The sequence below is a fragment of the Lutjanus erythropterus genome, chromosome 24 (assembly GCF_056507025.1).
Source record: "Lutjanus erythropterus isolate fLutEry1 chromosome 24, fLutEry1.hap2, whole genome shotgun sequence".
NCBI lineage: Eukaryota > Metazoa > Chordata > Actinopteri > Lutjaniformes > Lutjanidae > Lutjanus > Lutjanus erythropterus.
The window spans coordinates 10,059,299-10,081,712 of record NC_139340.1 but is presented as its reverse complement, the minus strand read 5'-3'; the positions used below and the strand labels follow the sequence as shown (position 1 = coordinate 10,081,712).

The window sequence follows — 22,414 nt, the reverse complement described above, 5'->3', positions numbered from 1 at the left end:
ACCTGAGGAAAAACCAAGCAAAAGAGAGACTGTACCTGAAGACCTCTTTGAGCTGTTTGACCTTGTTGTCAGGGTATTTCTTGGCACTGCTGTCATCTAGGAAGGCTCTGGCATAGGCGAGAGGACCAGCATTGACCTGGATGAGAATGAACATCAAAGATTAATCACGCAGAAGTAATTCAGACGAAGTAAAACGATTTACAACCTTCAATTGGCAGCACGACCTCGACATTTGTACCTGAACACTGATGCTGCCCTGCAGTTTGAGCTGCAGGCGGATCATGTCCACCTCAGAGGCCGAGCACAGCAGTCGCAGCTCAGCTACCTTGGCACTCATCTCATCTATGGCCACCTCGATGGGGCTCAGGTCGGTCTGGTGTTGGTACATGACGGCTATACGCTTCTTCACGTAAGGGAAACAGTGGGTGGCTGGATGGGAGGGGGATTGGGGGAGAAAAAAAAGACAGGGAGGCTTTAAAATGTCACATGAATCGTACAAACTTCAGTTCCAAACAAGTAAGGATGCTGTGTGAAACATAAATAAAAACAGAATGCTTGGGGCTGACCCCTAAAGGGAGGAAATGAGCTGGACGCAAGTTTTTGGTAACACGTGTTTACACCTGTATTTCATATGAATATGGTTGCCAGGAAAAAAAATCTAATTACGGTCCCATTCCATTTAGTGTAGCAGAGCCTTTCCAGTGTGCTGGCACGTGTCCGAAGAAAAAAAAAAAACCAGCACTTTGAAGACAACGCAGCATAGTTTATCGGCCATTATATCACACTTGATACCATAAATGTAAATGACAGTTGTCAGGGCATAAAACCAATGATCTGTTGATATTTACAAATCAAAACTTGATAGTTTAACACCAACATAGCTGTCAGTGCAAAAAAAAAAAAAGTTTGAAACTTGAATCTTGACCTTAAAATCAAAAGTCAAATTGAATCATGGGTTTGGAGAATCATGACAAAAGGCTAAAGAACAAAAGACCTGCGGCTAAAGAAAAAAAAAAACTTTTTAAATTGCCAGGCTCTAAACACGCCCCTCCCTACAGCCAAGTCATTATCAGTCAGTGTGATTATAACCAAGGTAAGATAACACCTGACCTTTGGGATAAAGTGGACAGAACTGTACAGTAATAAACCTCACCTGACTTTAACTGATTACTGTTTCAGGTGAAATTAACAGTAACAGATGGCAACCAGGAAAATATTCTTGTTTGTCACCTCTTGTTTTGTTTTTTAGTTCCTAGTTCTTGTTAATGATTGTGCGAGTGAAATCTGTGTCTAAACTGCTGTGGTAGCCAATTTATTTTCATCGCTGCGTGACCTACTGGTGAGGATGGTCCGTCGTTTACACTGCTCCTCCACCCCTCCTTGCTTCTTGCCCGACACTGTGAACGGGGTCTCGAACACGAAGCGGCGAATGTTGTGGCTCTTCTCAAAGTCTGTCTTCCGGTCCTCCAGCTCCTTGTCATCTAGGTAGGGCGTCACGTGGGTCACCTGGATGTAGGCGTACTTGGAGTCTAGGTCCTTAGGGTTCACCTGCGGGTGCACAAGAGTCAAAGACATTTTGACTCTGAATGGCGTCTCTGACCCCTCTAAATAAAATATAATCCCAAAACTGTCAGGGTCTAACATTTGTTGTCACAGTCATATAAATGTCACACACAAACTGTGGTCCCACCCTGCCAGAGTCCTGAATGATCTTGACGTTCTCCTGTCCGAACTTGTCAGAGTAGAGCTTCAGGAGCCTCTGAGAAATCTCAGACAGCGGAGTGAACTTTGGCTCTTTGTAGATGTATTCCTTTCCATCTTCATCCTCAAAGAATCCCTGCAGAGGAGAGGAGAGGAGAGGAAATCAAGGGCCTGGCTGTGAACTCTGGGACACTTTTTCACCTATAGTAATGATAAGGCAGACCTTGACCTGCCAACAACCAAAATACTACCCAGAAGAGACATACAGCACAACACATTTGAGTGAAGGACTGTATACGAAGCCCACTGCAAGTAAAATCAAACAAAACTTGGTGTATGAAAACCCAACACTACATGCCAAAAGTAAAAAAAGACCAACCAATAAAGGAAGAAGAGAATAAAAGAATGAAAACACGAAACATGCAAACTTATGACTTCACAAACATTAAATGTGATATTAAGTAGAGGTGACATTCAAACCTATATGGAAAAGTATACAGGCATGTGTGTGGGTGGAAACAGACTAGTAAAATCACTGAAGCAGGAGTCCGACTGATAAACTGGCTAATCAAGGGACAGGTTCATCTGGAGGTTTACCCAAAGCAACACATAGAAGATTACAGAAGAAAACAGCCTATGTGCAGAATTTTACTATTTTGCTTTGGGGGGAAAATACAGCAATAACACTAAAAAATACAGCTGATTACACAAGCCACTATAGAGCTAAAACTTGGGAATCGACAGCTACTTGGCACTAATTTAACTAAAAAACATCAGGCCTCGAACATAATGACGATGCAGGGAAGTGAAGCGCACACCAGGCCAACACACACATCTAAACCTCTACACACTTACCGCAGCCTTGGAGGAGGAGGAGAAAAGAAGAGAAAACTCTATTAAAATGAGATTTTAGTTGGGGTAGATTGTGTGTGTGTGTTAGAGAGTGTTCCCATATTGAAAGTGTGTGCATGCAAAAGGCAAAAGATAACACGACTATAATGCTCCTGTGGTTATCTGTGTTTTTTTGGTTTGTTTTGTATTGTTAATTTTGGAAACTCAGTCCCTCACCTGTCCAAAGAAGGCCACTCTGAAGTATGTGCCCAGCAGCCTTTTGCCAGTATGCATCACCTCCATCACTTTAGTATAGGCACGGTGGAGGGTATCATACAGGTGTGTCAGTTTCTGTTCAAAAAAATGGCAGACATGTTCACAAAAATCAACCAAGAACATGAAAAGAAAAAGTTTTAATACTTGTTAGTGACACATTAGTTATAAAGCAACATTAGCATTCCTTCAGAGTCATGTTTTGGCCAGTGTTAACCCTCTTTTAAGTCTGTTTTTGGTCTCCATCACCTCCTGAGAAGAACACCTGTCTCTTTAGCTGCTATATGCTCCATTATGTTCACAAGCTAGCTGCTAACTGTGTTACTACTACTGGATTGTGTTATTCATCTTTCATACTTTACCCAATTACTTCTAAATATATGATAAATAAATTAAAACTTTCTGTCCTTAAAAGCACTGAGAACATGATTAAGACAAGCTAAATAAAAAGCATTCATGTATCTATTGCAGGGTTATGGTAAGTTTTTAAATTTAATGTGCGCACCATGGCAGGTTTATGTAATGCTAACACTACTGCTGCCTGTTGTATAACAGTGCTCACTGTGTAATTTACCTCAAAGTCTCTGCGCTGCTCGTAGATGGGAATGATGAGCCTGTAGACGTCAGCGATGAGCTCATAACGCTCCGCCTTCCAGAGGCCATCAGCACACTCCTCCAGCAGCTCCATCAGCACCTCCTGATCACACACAGATACATAAGTGTAAACTTTCCCCTCCTTTTCTTCCCTGCAGTCTCAGCTCAGAATATTTAATTGTTGCAAAGAGGGACGTTTCTGTTTGTTCTTGTTTGTTTACAAGGCTGCAGTGAGCTTAAACTGAGCATGATGTTCCAGTAGAGACCACGGACGTGAGAGGAAATGGATCCATCACATCCTTTCCTTTTATTGGGGGATGATACAGATCATAAAGAGGAAAGGGTTTCAGAGGAGATGGAAGATAAAAGTGCTTTTCATTGCCTACAGATCTGTTGACCAACTCATAAAATCTACATTCTCCCACCATCACTTTCAATTTCACATCAGTTTACCAGAAGATCAGCGGCCAAATATTTAAACGATATGTACGCACAAACACCATGTAAACATCTTTCCCCACATATAAACTGGTATTTATTGTGGTTGTAACTACATATAGAATATTGCAGTAAAAATGATCTAAATACTGTACCAGACTGTGACAATATATACTGTCAGATTATTTTATTTTATTTACATTACATTTATGTACACAGGTATGGGTGGCTACTTTTATTTTATCTTAGTAAGGAGGAAATGCAGAAGCACGATCCACTGCTCCATCTGGAGTGTCATTTCTGGAGTGCTGACCCTGAGACCTTGGCAGTCCGTCGGCCAGCTCAGTGATTTTCTGCGTTCACACATGTACCAAGCCCTGTGTCAAAGTCTACAGCATGTTCACCTCACAGAGCAATTGATACTCTTCACAGAGATAAGAGCTCTTATAGACAGTCATAAAGTAAAACGTGATGCTGGTGAGGAACCTAAGAAAACAGACTACCTGCTTGGTCAACACAGTGAGCACAGCGCACAGCATGTGGAAAAGATTACTAAAAGAAAATCAAAGTCTGACCTCATTGAAGTGAACATCCTGCATCCCTACGTCCTCCATCATGGCCGCCTCCTCATCGATGTTTGGAGTGATGACGCGGAAGGCCGAGCAGCCCTGCCTGAACATACCTGACAGACAGACACAGGAGCGACATGAGTGAAATAATGATTCTGGCTCTCTAACAGTCTCTAACCAGTGAAGTACAGTATCAGGGACACTGAAAAAATGAGGACTGGCAGAGAGGCGGTGATACACAGGTCTAATATGTGCTGTTATGTACAATGTAATACATACTGGTGCAAAATGGCATTGGAACATAAGTGTCCTACAGTTCATATCTGCCAAAAGCACAAAAAATCACCCAGCATCACTCCATTTTTCTTGGTTAACTCTCTGTTCCTGTTTTTAATGAGTGCTCTTCTTATTTTAGTTCTTTATTTAATTACACAGTCATTGCTTTGGGAGTGTGTGGGTAGATGGGTGGAGGGGGGAGGGTACTGTGTTATACAAAAAAGTGTTATATAAATAAATTCTGATTGATTGCTTGATTGATTACAAAATAAGGATCCTTTGTAGACCAAATAGGGTGACATATAATTAGCATTTTTCTGTTCTCTTTGGGAAGGAAAGTCTTGGAGAAAAAAAACATTTTATTAACCATTATATTCTATATTTAGCTCCTTGAACTGGAACCTGCCATCCTAATTCACAATAAGGGCAGCTGTGATGCTTTATGTGCTGTACTTTATCTCACCCTGCCCTGAAAACAAATTGATGAGTTCCACAAAATCCTGTCACATAATGTACGACAGATCAAAAGTCTGGCCACAGGATCCAGTTTGATATGTGGAGAAACATGAGAGGGGATCTTATCTGAGGAATGCGGCGTTGGAGCGTTTTCAACACAAGAATGAACAGTTGACCCTTGGACAAGTGCTCAGGTGGAGGATGAAGGTGTAGTTCCACTGTGTGTATATTGTGGAACATGGCAAGATCTGTGGTCACTTTATTTCTTCTAGTTAAAGAACCGAGCAGCATAAAAATAATAATAAGTGCAGACATCCTTGATTTTTATATGCCTCCAATAAATGGCATTTTTATTACTGTCCATAATATTTCTCAAGTACACATTTATTATCCATTTATCGAGTTTGTTCAACACTTGTTCCAGTCTAATCTTCTTTCTACTGTGTTGTCAACCAGTTTCTCATTATATGGCCTCTATAAATTGGGACAATAAAAATCTTGGACGAGTTCAAACGATCAACAGTAATTTACTGTCCTGGAAAAGGGAAGCACACCTTTACCACTTCTATATCCTCGACTCACCTTTTCTCCACAGGTACTCAGCTACCAGAGCGGCGACATGCACGTAACACATGGCGGCCTGCAGGTGAAGCAGACAGGGACAGGTCACAGGTTAGCGCAAAAAATGTCTTAATGAAGACTTACTCACTTACTTATTTTTAATTTTTAAAAATACCTCTGAAAGATCTCCGTTCTTGTTGTGGATGCGAGCCATGCTGTCCAGCCAGGTCTTGCGGAGCTCAGGCGTGCTGGTGTAGGACTTAGCCAGGCTGTACTGGAGGTCCACCAGCATCTCTGGGTCGTTCTCGTGCTCCTTCATCTGCTCCGTGGCCATCAACACCGTCCTGATGCGCTTTGTCAGGTCCTTCACATCTGATGGAAACGCTGTGTGCTATAATAGTAAAGTGACAATAAATTATGCTTTAATGGCAATTTTTGTATGAAATCGTTTATGGCTGGGAATCAAAGCCCCTCAAAACTCGTCTGACAGATCAATAACGCCATTAGGCAATCGATCTGTTATTTCTGAAAAGCTCTATGAAGGACAGACCGTTGCTATGGATACAGTTCTCATCACAGACTCTGGAGGACTTAGAGGAAGTAATAATATTTTGTGTCAAAATATAGTTTTTTTTAGTAACTGTAATACACAGGATAATGTATATTGAGCAGGTAATTATTGCAAAATTAATCCCTTCAGGGTGATTCAAATCCTGATCGCTTCATGTCTGGGTCTTTCATCACCCTCTCAGATTTTAATTCAGAATAATGTCCCTCTAACTGTACATCATCCCTTACGTATGTCATTATACTCCCCTCACCTTGATCATCTTGTCACTGTTGGCACAGTTGTTAATGATGGAGAGCGACTGCTGGAAACGGGTACCCCCGATGCCGATGACATCAGCAATCAGCTGACTGACAGCAATGACCACCTGGGTGAACAGAGACAACAATCACACAATACCACACTATTGCATGACTTACAAGAACACGGTTAATGTCCAAAAAATCACTGACACACGTACCTGCAGGTGTGTTCTTACAAACGACCTGCGTCCGGTATAGTCAAAGTTGCTTTTCATGAGGAAGTAGAGGAGATGGGCGGCGTCACTGCGGATAGAGCTCAGCTTGGAGTTACAGCACTTGAGGATTTCGTAGCATAGAGAGGCACACATGTCGGCCCGGCCATCAAAGAAGGTGCAGGGGAACTGGAGGACACATGGAGAGAGACAGGATGCAATGAGTGACACATGAAGAGGAACAGATGTGCTAATTTCCTGCGCAGTTAATAAATGCTTCACCTTGTAGATGAAGGTCCTGAGTGAGGTGAAGACCTGTTTGAGGGCGGCCTCAGACTGAGGGATCTGCAGAAAGCACAGATGGACCTGGAAAACTTTCTTCATCAGGGGGTTGTGGCCGAGGTCTGAATTTAGCTGGGTCTGAGTAGAAAAAGTGACCAAAACTGTGATTAAGATGTCATTTTTGTATTTTTTGTCATTTGCGTCAACAGGCTGTCACAGCTAATACCTTGAATCCCATGATGAAGATGCTGAGTGTGTCCAGCACAGTTAGACAGACCTCTGTCGACACGTTGGCTTCCAGCAGACACTGGCTGCTCACGTCTGCTTCCGTGTGAGAGTACACTGCACAGAAAGCACAGACACAAGGTCACTGTCAGACAGAAATATCTTTATGGGAACAATAAATATGATTTTCACCTTAACATAGAACATTATCTGCTTAATTAAGTTGTTAAATAGCAGTGATGACTAGACGGATATTTGTTAAGTCATTACATTTCTGCTTGTTTATGGATGGAGATAAGCTTCATTGTTGTTTTTGCAACTCTCACTTGCTGCCAGTAGAGGTCAGTAAAAGACACAAGACATGTCTGAAACTGAAATGACTGCGTGTAAAAAGCATTTTCAAGGATGCATCCCACTGCAGCGATGGATTTTTTTACACTCAATGTTTCTTTTAATAAAATAATATTGAGAAAAAGTCAGTTCAAGCAGTATATGACATCTCGGTTTTGAGTTACTGAGTTAGTAAGAAGTGTGATGTTTGTCCTATAAAAGTCGTGACAGCACAGCAGGGCTTACTGTTGTTGAAGGTGTGAGAGTTCTCCAGAGTTCCCAGCTGCTGAAGGCGGGCATGCAGAATCCCCGCCCTGTTACGAGACACAGGCAGAGTCAGAGACTTCCTGTCTGGGGCCACAGGCCCTGCACCCTCCTGGCTCCTGTTGGGAGAAGAGAAATGCTGTTACCATTAAGTTCGGATGTCAGTGTTAATACATAGATAGAAAGGCATAGATAAAGGATCAGATGAACACACAGCAAATGAGGGAATGTCTCAGTGGTGTTGATAGAAACACAGCAGATAAATGAGTGGTGAGAATGTAATGCAGTTTTAACGGCAGCATCGTGCATTTAATTACGCAAAGTGAGATCAAAAGACAGCAATCTCTTACCCATGCAGGAGGGGCCCAGAGCCGCGACAATAACCACAAAACAACTTTCCAGCAGTGTTACAGACGAGAGAACAAACAAACCAGATTCAAGGGGTTAAAAGATCCAGTAAGGAGTCTGTGCTTGGCTGTGAGTCATATTATTGCATAGATGATGAATATAGCATATATTAGTATTCAGTTCAAGAATGAGATGGCATTTATTTTCTTGAACACTTTACCTGACGATGAATCTCTTCCCCATGTATCTAAACTGATGAAGGCAGACTCTGCAGGACAAACACAAGAGATGAAGCTGAGCCAGAGATCATCCGTAGACTCAAAAACTTTCACATCACACTTTCTGAAAACAGGAAGCTCATAGGATAGTTGGAAATATCAATACATTAAAAACTTGTTCTGTATTTACTTTATTTTCCCCAAGTTTCTAATTCTAGCAAATTTGTAACATTATTAGGTGAACAGAAAGCGTGGGACCATTTATATCACTAAAATAAGCATTGTCACCTGTTTATCCTTGTTTTTAAGGCCTAAATTATAGCACTAATACGCTGAAAAAATCTTGTGAGAAGTAGCAGTAGGGTAGTTAGTTGCTCTTAAGTATAAAATATTGGCATTGATGTGTTTTAATAAGGTCTGAGTTGAAAAAAAGAGCATGCAATCCAGTCTGCATTTTTATTTTTCATTCATTATTTATTTAATGGATGGATATCAGGGTGGTTATTTTAGTCTACTTAAAAGATTAGTTTAACATTTTTGGAAGATGATCAATAGCACTCTGAAGCCAGGAGTCAATTAGCTTAGCGTAGCATAAAAACCAGAGGGGAAGGGAAACAGCCAGTCTGGCTCTGTCCAGTTTAGAAATTATGTTTAGGTTTGGGTTGGGTTCAGGCAGGTCGGCTGGGCTAGCTTCCTTGACATAGTGCTGAAGTTCTTTTAATCTACTGTCTGGGTTAGAGGCAGGCTGTAACCATAGTAACAACAAGTGCGTGACAGGGTGACTCAAACTCAGCGCTGCAGCTTACATTAACTGTGTTTGGTTTAGGCTGGGCTCAGTTTTTATTCTATCAGACTCAACATTGGGTTCGAACCACCACCTTTAAAGTTCACATTTTTACGCTTCTGTTTGTGTACAGATGAAACAAACAGGATATGACACGTTAATTACTGATTTGAAAAGTTGCTGGTGGATTATCTTGAAAAGGTTGGCTCACTCTGTACTTACTCTATTAATGTAAAGAAGTCCATTAGATCTGAGGGAGCTGCTTTATTCCAGTATGCAAAAAGGGCCTCTGAGGTGATGAAATGGTGAGAAAATCATAAGAGAGGATTACTCTGGACTGGTTATTCATATCAGCTTGTGTCAAAATCAAGCACAGTCACTCAGACAGGCTGTCTTACCCTCTGACATGCTCTTGAGAATATGCAGAAAGCACATGAGCAGGTTTTTGATCTCGTCTCGGTCCAGTTTGTCACAGCGCAGCACAGTGCTGCCCAGAGCCGACGCGCACTGGTACTGGAGAGACAGAAAACAAATGAAAGTTTTACTTATCAGGCGTAGACGGCGGAGTTGCAGAAAATCAAGCTTCAAAGAGATAAAGAACATCAGTCACACAAACTTCAGAGATTAGAAATGTCAAGTACGCAAGCGCAAAGAGGCACATTTGCTGCAGCAGCTTTGTGCTTTGAGATAGCAGCATCAAGAAACACATTTACAGTTTCATTACAGCATCTGAGGAAATGAGTGAGAAAGGCTACGAGGTCACCTCAGCCTCTGCAGTGGTAAAAACACACACACTCCCTGTCATGGGACACTCAGAGGAAGAATGTTGGGAGGAACTTTGGGAGGATTTTGGACGTATTGTACAGATATCTGCATACTGCAGAGTAGTACAGTATGTTTTGGTCTCTAAACTGGAATTCACAGTAAGACTTTATATGAAGGGGTGTGAATTCACTGACACACATAAATCAAAAATCTGCTGGACTCTGTACAACAGCAGCCCAAAGTCTCACACACGTCAAACTGAATACTTGTATCGGTATGTTTTCTTCATGATTTCCATCCACCCTCTGGCCTGCAGCTTGTTTGTCATTATCACTGTCACTGTCCTGCTGCAGGTCAGGCAGGGGCACGGAGAGCAGGGAGAAGTCCATGGTGACCCGCTTGGTGGCACGGTTCAGAGGTGGGACTCGGTCTTCTGGGTCCAGGGGGAGAGGGGGCACGTTGACTGAGTGCCTCCTGGTAAATCTCTCCTTTTGCTGAGGTTGGGACGTTACAGAGCAAGGAGAAGGGGTGTGGGAGCTCTGGAGGAGGGGGTGGGAGGACAACGAGAATGCCCAAGAGTGCAGATAACGTAAAAATAAATAAAGTTAATGGGAGTGGCTTAGTTAATTCTGGGTTTACTGTTCCAGCTCTGAGTGCGTTTGTGTGAAAGATGCAGAGATTTTATGTAAAAAGTTACATATAAAAAGTATAATAGCACAAACAGAATAGACTGAGAAGCTCTAAAAAACAATATGAATAATTTCTAAATATAGAGGGATTCATTAATATTGCAAATGAAGTATCAATTGAGCGTTCATCTACCTTCTCCAGGGAGTTGGTCTTGTCACTGCTCTTGTCCAGCAGGCTGTTTCCAGAGTCGGTGGAGACCAGAGAGCCTCTGGAGTCCGCGTGGTGAACGGAGCTGACGTTGGGAGTGGAGCTGTGAGGGGAGGCTGCAGGGATGGAGCGCAAAAAAAAAATATATATATTGCACGTCAGAAGATGGGAAAAAATCTACAGTGCGCATGTCAACATGGAGAAAATCATGCGAAAGTTTGGGGAAAATGAGGCAAGGTAAAGTCAAATTATATTAGGTTTCTGATCCACTTTGAGGTAAAAAAAAATATCAAGTTTTATCTTAAAAAAAGAAAGTAAGAAGAGGAAAAAATAGTCCAGGCACAGTATATCTTTGAGAGAACATTTAGCTCATTATGCAAATTTACTAGAAGATTTCCTGCTGCATTCCCTCTAACTGTGCGCTTATCAAAGCTAAGATAGCGGAGTGAGGATTTACCTGTCCCAGAGATGACCCCGAACACATCTTTGTGGAGGGCATTTTCTATGCAGCTCCCAGGTTTCTGAGGGGTCACCATGGAGTTTGGCACCAGGGAGTCATCCCTGGCATTCTGGGACATAAAGCAACAAAGTGAGCCGGTCACAATAAAAAAAAGCTTTCAGCTGCAGGCAAAACACTAAAATTGCCTTGAAAAAGTCAAGAGTCTGGCACGTTAAGCTGACATTAACCAAGTAATTCATGTTTTTAAAAAGGTGCTGCAATTAGAGATACATGCTGCTGTTCAGTTTGCCACCACTAGGTGTCAGACTTACACTGTTGTTGCTCAGGACGGCTGACTCCTTCATGTCAAGTCTGTAGACGTTCTCCTGGAGAAGACCGAACAGAGGGAGGTAGAGGGTGGCGAGTCTGGCCTGCTGGCTCTGGAATGACACAGTAGGTGTTCATGAGTCATACAGTCAATAATTCTGAAAAATCAGACAGAATTCAAACTTAAGTCAATCCACTGATAAAGAATTTAGCAGGCTCTGCTCCCTTTAAATCCAAAGCCTTTGCAAAATTAAAATGATCTTTGGATTGTGGAGGGGAAAAAAGCTGCCATGAAGAGTAACACACATTTTTCCTCAGTGTATAGTACATCTGACTCATCCTTTGTTAAAAAAAAGGTGTGTGTTCAAAGTTAAGTGAAGGTGGTCAAGAGCTTACTTTTGCAGCATAGCGGTCGTCGAACGTGTGTTTGATCATGAGCCCCTTGAGCACCTGGATGGCGATCTGACGGATCTCTCGGAACTCCTGAAGAGCCCCGCCCACCTCCCTCAACAGCAGCCCCACCAGGAAGTGGTTTCGGCAGAAGTCATCTGTCAGAGAATAGTCCAGCTGGAGATCTGCAGCAGGTACCAATTGACAGAAATAAATATAAGGATGCAGAGAATGAGCAGAATATAATATATTACCTTAATTAGCTGTGCAACTAACTGTCCTATTTGCTGACTTGAGAATGCCAACCAGTTTGAATGAAGTTTGTTTTATGATGAGTACATAAGATAATTAAGCTAGTCTTGAAATGAAAACGCGTACGTAATGCACCTTTAAATGTGTGACATTTACCTTGGAACCTTTGAATTCTGCCTTTTCCAAAGGGCATGGGCAGGTTAAGAGGGACATAGTGCTCATGGTTGCAAATCACCCGCAGGAACTCAAACTTGAACTCATACAAAGTCTGGTAGGAATGCAAGAGAAAAAACATTTTATAAGGCTTTAAGTTAGCTGTAAGTTAATTAGAAGTAAGTTGGGTTTTTTTTCACCTTGGGGTCTCCAGGCACAAAGCAGTTCATGTAGTTGTTAATCTGCTTGAACACGAAGCCTCTGTCCATGAAGGTGAAGCAGCGCTGAGTGAAAAGGTGAGTGAACACATATTTTCATATATTTTTAAATTATGCTAATCATTAAAAATGAGGTGAGAGTAATTTACACAATTCTACAGTCCTTCTCAGTTTTTGTTTGCTCTAAAACAAAGGGCAATTCTTCAAAGTCATCTACATATTTAAGGGCGATACAGCACTGCAGGCATCGGGAGGCGTGCCAACCTTGATGAAAACTGCCAGGCTGTGGTTGGCATTGCGAGCCGCGTCCAGGTTGTCCTTGTATTTCTGGGTGATGTGTGGCATCAGCATATTCACCAGAGTCTCCACTGCATGGTAGAACGATGCAGAGAAACGCTGGTTCCTGGAGAGCTGGAGAACAAGAGAAACAAAAAGAAAAGAGGGAGAGGATTTAGCCTTGCACGTAAAAAGGGTTCAAGAGAAGAAGAGGAGACTAAAACAAGCCTTACCTTGACCTTCCCACACTCTATGAGATAATGAGCCATTGATTTCACCAGAGCCTCAAAGAAGTACCATGAGTGCTGCAACACAAAGACAGAGTCAGTGCAAGGAAAGCTACCACCCTACAGCCTGAAAACTTTTAACAGTTCAGTCTCAACTTCCCCCCTTCTTTTGTTACTGCTCTGTCTTTCTAAGGCACAGTCAGGGTTGCCAGATTTGTGTGACAAAACAAGCCAAATGGCAAATCAAAACCAGCCCAAAGGCCAATAAAATCGTCCCACAAACCAGCAAAATACCACAATTTAAAATTAAGCCCCTGCCAAACCATATACATTGCTATTAAAGTCCAACAGAATTGCTATTATTGCCAAATGTACTGTAATATCTACAAAGTAACACCATAAATGTTAAGTATGCCAGCAATAAAAGCAGTTTTCCCAAAACAGTTTCCTTGCCTTATGAGATACAGTATATTATCATAAATAAAATATAGCTCTGTGAACGTGTAGACCAATTCATTGACATACAAATTAACCTTTTTTGTTTTCTCCACCCTTTTCCCTCTTTTTTCTTCTATTTGGAAGGATTTTAGAATATGGTGTCTGCCCAACCAGCAGACGAAAAAATCAATACACAGCAACACTTCAAAACTAGCCCAATTCCAGAGGAGAACTGCAGCCCTGGTGACCCTGGGCAGAACAGCACTGAACGTAGTTTACCTTCAGCAGCTTGTTGCTCGTCAGGAAGTCTGTGGATGGTTTGAGAATAGCCGTCATGGCTTTAGCCAGCTCCTCGTGAACCGTTTTTACGTTGGTGGAGGAATAAGGCTCCGGCTTAAACACAAACTGAGAGTAGAGAGGAAGAAATGTGTATCAAATTGGTTAAATTTAATTTGCACAAGAAAATATATTGTCAGCATATTGTCAGCATAAATATAATGAGAAAAACTGCACCTTGACATAAGACCTCAAGTAATGTTCAAGCCCTTCTTCATGGCACTGTGCTACAATGTGAACCATCACCCTGCAGAGAAACAGATAATGACATAAAAATATAAAAGAATAAGAAAGGAGGAAGGGAGGCTCGCTATAAGGAACAAGCAAAAGATAGGAATTACATTTATGCATTCTAAGGCACTGACATCTCATTTACACACTGCCTACCGAGCTTCAAAGACTAGTCGCACACCCTACTGAGATATAAAACACATACATGGAGTGTGCAAGCCATAGGTGAGTGTATAATGAGAAAAAGGATTCAGGCTATTAAAGAGAAACAGGGGAATGCACTTTGGAATGAGACCCAGATGAAAGTGCAGTTATTATAATTTTCCACGGATGAAGTTTGTTAGAAAAGACCAAAAATACTGCAGTAAACACATAGCTTTCTGCTGCTGGAGACCAGGCATTTCATACGCGTGTGAGCGTTTAACTTGCCTGGTCACGTTGACGGCCACGTCCTCGTGTGTGGCCCTGGTTAAGACGCAGAAGAGCTGGTTGAGGATGGTGGGCAGAAAGTTGACCATCACATGACCCTCCATTGCATGGAGACTCTAGGCGGGAAGGGAAGAGGTAAGACAGAAAAAAAAAAAGTACTGAAGGAATGCAGCCTCTGGCTTGTCACACCACCTTTAAAAGCTAGATTACAAGATTGTATTTGATGAGACATGAATAAAAGGGTGTGCTGAATTCTCCTTGGGGCATTACAAATAAATGAAGCTCAGAATACCTTTAGGTATTTCACCAGCTCTCCTTCTGAAGCTTGTTCTGACATCTCCATGCTTTGACAGTGGTGGAAGAAGTTGTGTAAGTGCTGATCCTAAAGAAAACATATTATTTTAGTACATATTTCACTTTTATTTGCATTTCAAATTGGCATTTATAGGGTTACTGCAGGTCCTAACATCCAATAATCTGAATTTAAGGCTCTAAAATGTCTTACATATGTTACTTTTATAAAGTTCAGTCTCATGAGACATGTACTAGATATATATTTTTATCTCTCTTCTTACACTGCTATGGGTTGTGAAGAACAGCATTTTTTTATGTATGCAAAAAACAAGACGAAAATGACAAACTGACCCTGGAATCTTGAACTTTTAAAAGTGAGGAAAAACATAAACTCAGATTTTCTTTCATATCCTTCGTATTTCTTTGTCGGTATGGGCATGAAATTGCATTCATAATGGTCTTTAAAAGGTCTTAAAAAGTCTCAAATTTAAACGAAACCTGCAGAAAACCTGCATGTAGATGAGCAGGTGAGATTAAAGGACATAATTAAATGGACATAAGGTGAACATACCTGAGTGTAAACTGTGGAAACAAGATGAGTTGAGACTTTGAAAAGGGGTTTTCCTCCATCCACCCATTTGATCTCTGAACCAGAGTGCTGCAAAGACAATTGGGGAACAGTTACTGCAATGGATACTGAATAAAAGCTGCACATTTATAAGAGCATATCCAGAATAACATGATATAATTAATAAATTAGCAGCATTTTTTTTTTCAGGAATAAGAAGACAAGCTGTCTTGCCATATGGCTGTCAAGATAGACACAATAAGGCTTTTCAAACTGGAGTTCTTCTGAAGGAATGACAGGTTTTGTGAGTTTATTTTTTGCAACAGATGTCCCACCGAACCTCTGAGTTTACAGGCTGAATAGTTGCTCATTTTGAGAAAAATGCTTCTTCCGCAGGCAATTAAATTCGAAATCAGCACTGAGCATTATGTGCAAACACTTTTTTTTTTGGATTATATTACAGCTTTAATTTAATTTAAAGTAAACCCATTATCTCTGCACCACAAACCACCACTGAGGGAGCTTAAAAGCGAGATTACATTGATGGTTTCAATGGATTACATTTTAATATCTGTCAGATTTTACAGGCATCATGAGAAAGCCTGTTGGACTTCCACAAGGTCCCAATCCAATCACAGCTAATAAGATCTTAATCCGTTAACCACAAATTGCATTAGATCTTGTATGGTAATCTAAAAAAACATTTTTGAAAATAGTTTTAGGGCAATACAGGAAAAGACCAACTTAAGTCTAAAGCACTTACATCCTTTACTTAAACAGAATACTGCAGCAACCAATAACCATCCAAGAATATTATGGTTTCACAGTCCTCCCACGATAATTTGTGCATGTTGATTCCTTTAAAAAATAATCAGACATTGATAACAATCATCTTTTTTTTTTTTTACCTTGTTGACACCATCCTGAGATCCAAGGTACCCGGCGGGAAGATTGGCGGCCACAGCCAGCTGCTGCTCATTCATGATGACTCTGCCGTCCCTCAACAGAGGCAGCCATGCTGAACCCACTGCAGGTAAAGAACAGGTACGGTCACGTGTTTGTAAAGTAGTGGTAACACTGGGATTCCTGTAGCATTAGCACGAGGATCACAATTATATAAACCACCGTCACACTGTGTAAAAGTATGCCTGTCTCTGCACAGCAGATATTTGCATGAATTCACTGTTTTGTTTAACACTAAAAATACCCACTGGTGTTTTAATTCAGACGGGGAAGACATGACTGAAGTCTGAAGCCTACCTGGAGTTTCAACCAGGTCTTTCTTCTTGCTGTTGCTGTCACAGCTAACATGATAGAAGGTGAAGAGAAGGTGATGCTTCTCATGCAGCTGAGTAGGCAGCTCTATCTTTATCTGAGGGCGAGAAAAACACAGATACTTGGGGTTTGTTCCCTAATACAGAGGGAGCTTTGTTCCAGAAAATGAAAGGGGGAAAAAAGGCCTGTGGAGCATTTCCACTGTGGGTTGAAATGTGCTCAAACAACATGAGAGCAGGTGAGAGGTACCTCTTCACTTCAGAACACGCTGATTTAAAAAAATATATGACTTTTTGACTTTGAGAGGGAATCACAGAGCTGAGGTTTTCTCCACTGTTTTTCAGCTACTAATAAGTGTATTACAATATCCAGGATATTAATAACACTATTAAGAGTACTAGGAGCATAAAAATACCTCATCGTAGAACTCAGGGTTCTGCTGGTGGTGCAGGACGGCTGCATACGCCTGCTTAGTGAACAGAGGACCTCCTGGACGACCATAGATGCACTGCAGTAGATTCAAAAAGTAGGAGGTAGTCAAACACGAGAAAGATATGAGTGCATGTGTATAAACAAAGTCATCACAATGTGGTTTAATGTGTGGAGTGCTACCTGTTGGTTTGGTCATGAAGACCAAAGTCAAGACTAAGAAGTCTGAAATCAAGAAACTACTCAACACCAATGAGTCCAAAGTGAAGGCCCAAGTTAAGACCAACAAGTTAAAAGTCAAAACCCAACTTGAGACCAACCAGTCCAAAGTCAAGAGCCAGGTTGAGAAGTTGGTACCAACAAGTAACTTGTCAAAACTTTTTTTGTCAAGTCAGAAGTCACCAGATTTCAGTCTGCCCTTCTGTTGGTTTGGATTTTGTCATTTTAAATTTTGCAGTGTGCAAAGAGCCGAAATGAGAAATGTGTTCTGTATTCCCTGGTATGTAAATGCACCTTCAGCGGCGGGGCTTCATCCTCATCAGAATCCTTGAATTCAATGCAAACGGCGACATTCCTCGCCTGAAGAGTGGAGACAAAAGTTTAAAAAAGGAAGATTAGAAAAGTGAGTACAAATCCCAAGATACCCCGCCTGGCCTAGAACCAATTTTTGCCAGAGACTTTCTACTGTGTCTCTCTGCCTCCATTTCAGATGTTCTTAAAGTTCTGTGAAGAGAGGGGAGATATTTCAGGCAAAGGATTTTCAGCTCTCATTTAAAATAGAAATGGGCAGGGAAACAGATGTGGAGAGAAGGCAGGTTGGTTTCCTATATGGAGCTGACCTAGTGAAAAGCAACAAGCCTGTATTAATGTATTAATCAGAAGCTGCTGCTCTGCATGAGGATAATTCTATCCAGCTCTGCAGCTTGGCTGAATGAACCTGAGGCAGTTGCCAGTTGTCTCGTAGGCGAAACAGGAACACAAAATGATGATGCTTAGAGAATACGAGCCAAAAAAGCTTCACTTTCCAAAAAGGATATGTCATATGTTTGGAAGGATTTCATGTTGCATGTAAAGGATAAAATATCAGTTGTGCAGATCATGTAACGACCAACGGAAAAGCTCCACATTAAAGGCGTAATCCCCTATTTCCTCTAGTTCAAGTGAGAGTCACACTGACTCCAATGCACTGGTATGAATCCATTCTGTTTGTACCTTTGCAAAGGATTTCTGTCCGTCATATTTGAGGTGTTTTGGGTACACGTAGAGGTGGTTTTTATAGATGGTAAATGGTTGGGAGCACTTAGCGATGCAGGGCACGAACTCTTCGACCTCCAGAAGAGCACTGCCGGGCCCATTGCCCTCAAAGTTCCTCACAGGGATGTAGGAAGAAGTGACACAATCTGCAGGCAGGAAAGACAGTTACAGGGTTCAAGGTTAAGGTCTGGTGGTCATAAATAGATGGTTAAAAGTAGTTTTGTAAATATTTGGAGGGTTTACTGGTTACATCCGGGGCCACACTGTCAATAGTAACATCTAAGTTCCCTAGGAGCACAGGGAGTTTGGCCATTTTCTCCGGTCTGTTGGGAAAAACAGACAACAGAAACAGCTATTACAACACTGCATCAAAACCAGTTACGGTGATATCTTGAGGAGAGGGGGGGAAGCATACTTTCTGAAGTCAGTGAGCAGCTTGAACATGTCCTCGTCTGACAGCTTGCTGCTGTCCTGCCTGTAAAGTGCTGAGAAGCGAGCGCCTTTGTCCAAAGTTCCTGATGCATCTTTGAACACAGGCCTGCAGGGAGAGGGAAAAAAAATCATTGAATCTACTGGAGAAAGAGCACATTTCAGTTCTACACTAGTGGTTTAAAGATTTGTGCCTCCCATCGGGCTGACTTTCGTTTGACAGCTTCCATTCAGTCTACTACATACAGTATCCGAGATCTGAATCACTGTGTAGTATCCTGCCACAAGAGAGTAGGTCCCCTTGATTTTTTTGTAACTGTAATTGGGTGGGTGCTGAGTTTTTTCCTGTTGCATGAGTATTTTGCATATTGGACAAACTCAAAATAAAATCTTGAAAAAAGTTTGGGGGGGTGTTTTAAATCTTGAATTAGCTCTAAATCTATTGTGCTATTGCTGTGTAGATTGCTGTGTCTATCATGCTGCAGAGGGTTTTTTCTTTTTTTCTTTAATTGAAGTGGCTGTTGGCGTTTTGTTCAACATTTTGGAAAATGCTTGCTTTCCCTGACACAGAAATGAAGGCTACAGAAAGACACAATGTTTTTTCAAACCTTGCAGCCCAGGCGAATGGCATCCTGTACTGTCCCAGTCTGCTGCAGGCTGTCTTAGCATTCTTCAGCACCTTTTGAGCCATCTACAAGCAGGCAAGATAAATTAAGTGCACTGAGTAATCATTCAAGATGAACTGAGCTCTTTAATTATCTTTCTCTACCTTAGCAGAGTCTGAGCTCTTCATGTAGGGTTCGGTGCAGTGGGTGATTCCCCCCTGCAGGACCTTCTCAATCCTTGCCACCAGGAAGATCTCTGGATGGGGACACGTCACTGAGAACACCCCCTGTCTGGGGTACTGGAGGGCCCCCTCTGGGAGCCCACTGGCCTGCCTGTGGCCAGCCAGGGGGCCGTCGCCACTTCCATTGATGTGCACGTCCTGTCCGCTACCAGATCCTGCTGTCATCTGTCGGACCAGAGGGTGGTTGAGATCCACGTGGAAGTCAGCAGAGATCTTCCTACTGTTCTGGACGTCAAAGAGGGAGAGGACGACGTAGAAAGGCTCCACCTTCGATGAAAGAGGAGAGGAAGGAAAATATTTTGTGATGGAAGTTGGAAAATGAAAGACAAATGGAGTAAAGGAAGGAATAAGAGAACTGTTTACTTTTTAAGGGATACCCATCCTTCCTAATGCACTTCTCATTTTCCATTCAGTCAAAACGCACCATTGATCTAATTCATCTCCCCATTCACTCTTTCCACCATGTGTTTCCATTACACAAATCCATTTGTGTGTGCGCGTGTGTGTGTGTGTGTGTGTTCGGAGAGCTAATAGCTGTGGTTTCCCAGTTGAGTGCTAAGTGTAGAAGGAGCCCTCCTTCAGCAGAGACAGAGACCTTGGATGGAGAGTGACGGCAGGAAACCAGCCTCAGACTGGTGCTAATGCATAGTGGGAGGCCCAGGCTGGTTGCCATGGTAGCGGCCATTCCTCATGCCAACAACACCAGTTTTGACGGGGGCCAGCCAAGTGGGCCATCTGAACTGTCTGTGATCTTCTTAACTGATTTAGACCTCGCCCTCATTTGCTAGAGGATATTTCCCAGAAGTATGCTGGAAACACGTTTCTGGACTCGCATTCATAGAAATGTGCCCTCTGTGTCAACGTTGATAAATATAGTGTGCAGTCAATAATTAACTTCAACTATATTTGTTTTTCAGTGAAACGTACATTAGTTGTTGGTCCCTCCTCGTTCTCTGCAACACATCCCTGCAGGTTGAACGACAGGTCGTGGCAGCTGACCAGGACTCTCTTCCCAAACTTCTCCTCAAACTGCCGCACATCTGGCTCAATGCCAGAGAAATCCAGTTTCTGTGAAAACAGGAGATGTTGTCAAAAAGCCACAATAAAAACCTTTTGTCATGAAATCAATAAATACCTGCCTGTGGTGCTCAGGAGAATTAAGACAATAAGTATACAGAATGTACAGAGATTTGTTGTCAGGTATTATCTTTGTCACCTGTGTGTCAGGGTCCAACGTGAACAGTTTCAGGCGAGCTTCACTCCTCATTTTGGACTCGATATCTCTGGCAGACTGTTAAGAACAAAGCAAAATGTGATTCAATATCACCAAGCAGCTAAATACTTAAATTATGCAGGATGGAAACAACCACACTGCCCATATCGTCCATATACATATCTAGCAGCCTCAGAGCAACATAGCATTCACTTGACTTTAATAAAGTGTCCACCTGGTGAATTTAAATCCAATATTCATTCTCCATCCAGCTCTATTTTGGTCTCCACCAACTGCTCAGAAAACTATGTCTCTCTTTAGCTGCTAAATGCTCTGTTTTGTTCACCAGATAGTTGCTAACTTTGTGTGTGTCTGCTGTTTAGTGCTGAAGTTTATAAGAGCTTTTTAACTGCAAATTCCTGCTGCTGGAGAAAATACTAATAAAAGCAGTGACAGTGCACCAAAACATTAAAGTTACGGGGCAGAAAATCAAAATGGTGAGCTGAAAAATACTACAACACCCTGTGGAATTGGGTGATATTTCTCTGAAGCAGCCCCTTTCACAATGCACACAGTCCTTTGATTTTAAATATGAAAATATTGATTACTGCAGCTTTAACTCTATGTTGACTTCATAAACACAGCTATTTACAGACTGAGTCTTTAAGTGTTTGTTTTCAGACTGCCACGTTCCACTCCTGGACTCCTGCTCAGCACCAGTGTTGGCCTCATCTGGCCTCTACATTTGGAGGCCATACACACTATACCAGATGTTTGCTTGGTAAGCACCAACAGGAAAACGTGGGGACCTGGTTGCAGGAAATACAGATGTTTAGCTATTCTTCTCAACATAAAACCCCCAGTTACAGTTCAGATTGCTTCCAAGTGAAGTCATACAACACCTTCAGCACCTCTGCAGTATGTGGACTAATCCATATGGCGTGGCTGGTTGTGTGGTCAAACAGAGGAGGTGAGCCTTGTTTTAATGTGATGAAAGATGGAAAAAGCAGGCTACCTGAAAGCTGTCCTGAAAACTTCCGGAGGAAAGGTCTGTTTTTCCCTGCTCCTCATCTGTTGGAGAGATCAACACGAGCTCTGTGAGCTGATGCAATTATATAAAAACATAATGATGTGTTGGTCTCAGCCTCGCCATGAAGAGCAAAGGAGAATTACATCGCAAGAAAACATTCACAATAAAGTTGTTTATCAAGCTCAAGTGGTTTTCATAAGGAAACATCCCAGAGATAAATTATTCCATCGGGGTGCAGGCGAATTGAAGAAACCTGCAGGTGCCGCAAGCATCAAAAGACATGGAGACAAATATGGACACAAACACTGCAGGGCAGACAAATAAGTACATGCAAAGATAATTGAGCTGCTAAGACAAACAAACAAACGTGACGTCAGAAAAACACACCATCGTGCAGGTCTCCGTTCCTCTTCTCCTGCATGGCCTGTTCGAAGCTGCTGTGGAGGATCTTGTTGAGGGTGCCGATCCACTCGTCCATCTCTGCCTCGCTGTCCGCAGCCAGCAGGAACGTGCTCTTATCCTGCATCTTCAGCTCAAAGGCAAACCGACGCACTTTGCTGTTCTGAGAGGAGACAAATGCAAACA

At 42.1% G+C, this 22,414-nt stretch overlaps 1 protein-coding gene across 3 annotated transcripts in view; it reads right to left on the bottom strand.

Annotated features, from left to right (window-relative positions):
• dock9b (dedicator of cytokinesis 9b) overlaps window positions 1-22,414 on the bottom strand; it is a 60,657-nt gene that overhangs the window by 1,313 nt on the left and 36,930 nt on the right. For 2 of the 3 annotated variants that reach the window (XM_084713454.1, XM_084713452.1), the window contains exons 8-50: window positions 22,217-22,391; window positions 21,815-21,870; window positions 20,803-20,877; window positions 20,514-20,654; window positions 19,509-19,853; window positions 19,348-19,430; window positions 18,726-18,848; window positions 18,554-18,633; window positions 18,269-18,456; window positions 17,570-17,635; window positions 17,043-17,135; window positions 16,613-16,724; window positions 16,261-16,379; window positions 15,356-15,442; window positions 14,783-14,872; window positions 14,491-14,606; window positions 14,008-14,077; window positions 13,774-13,899; window positions 13,063-13,134; window positions 12,818-12,964; window positions 12,536-12,619; window positions 12,339-12,450; window positions 11,937-12,115; window positions 11,546-11,653; window positions 11,232-11,343; window positions 10,760-10,890; window positions 9,571-9,685; window positions 9,395-9,461; window positions 8,391-8,438; window positions 7,805-7,941; window positions 7,230-7,345; window positions 7,004-7,141; window positions 6,728-6,910; window positions 6,521-6,634; window positions 5,875-6,090; window positions 5,721-5,778; window positions 4,413-4,519; window positions 3,380-3,502; window positions 2,770-2,883; window positions 1,691-1,837; window positions 1,338-1,548; window positions 239-429; window positions 36-136 (exon numbers count right to left, since the gene is read on the bottom strand). In XM_084713454.1, the coding sequence (XP_084569580.1) occupies window positions 36-136; window positions 239-429; window positions 1,338-1,548; window positions 1,691-1,837; window positions 2,770-2,883; window positions 3,380-3,502; window positions 4,413-4,519; window positions 5,721-5,778; window positions 5,875-6,090; window positions 6,521-6,634; window positions 6,728-6,910; window positions 7,004-7,141; window positions 7,230-7,345; window positions 7,805-7,941; window positions 8,391-8,438; window positions 9,395-9,461; window positions 9,571-9,685; window positions 10,760-10,890; window positions 11,232-11,343; window positions 11,546-11,653; window positions 11,937-12,115; window positions 12,339-12,450; window positions 12,536-12,619; window positions 12,818-12,964; window positions 13,063-13,134; window positions 13,774-13,899; window positions 14,008-14,077; window positions 14,491-14,606; window positions 14,783-14,872; window positions 15,356-15,442; window positions 16,261-16,379; window positions 16,613-16,724; window positions 17,043-17,135; window positions 17,570-17,635; window positions 18,269-18,456; window positions 18,554-18,633; window positions 18,726-18,848; window positions 19,348-19,430; window positions 19,509-19,853; window positions 20,514-20,654; window positions 20,803-20,877; window positions 21,815-21,870; window positions 22,217-22,391 (5,276 nt within the window). Of the gene's footprint in view, window positions 1-35; window positions 137-238; window positions 430-1,337; window positions 1,549-1,690; window positions 1,838-2,769; window positions 2,884-3,379; window positions 3,503-4,412; window positions 4,520-5,720; window positions 5,779-5,874; window positions 6,091-6,520; window positions 6,635-6,727; window positions 6,911-7,003; window positions 7,142-7,229; window positions 7,346-7,804; window positions 7,942-8,390; window positions 8,439-9,394; window positions 9,462-9,570; window positions 9,686-10,203; window positions 10,426-10,759; window positions 10,891-11,231; window positions 11,344-11,545; window positions 11,654-11,936; window positions 12,116-12,338; window positions 12,451-12,535; window positions 12,620-12,817; window positions 12,965-13,062; window positions 13,135-13,773; window positions 13,900-14,007; window positions 14,078-14,490; window positions 14,607-14,782; window positions 14,873-15,355; window positions 15,443-16,260; window positions 16,380-16,612; window positions 16,725-17,042; window positions 17,136-17,569; window positions 17,636-18,268; window positions 18,457-18,553; window positions 18,634-18,725; window positions 18,849-19,347; window positions 19,431-19,508; window positions 19,854-20,513; window positions 20,655-20,802; window positions 20,878-21,814; window positions 21,871-22,216; window positions 22,392-22,414 lie in introns of all 3 variants that reach the window. The other variant, XM_084713453.1, reaches the window with a different exon arrangement.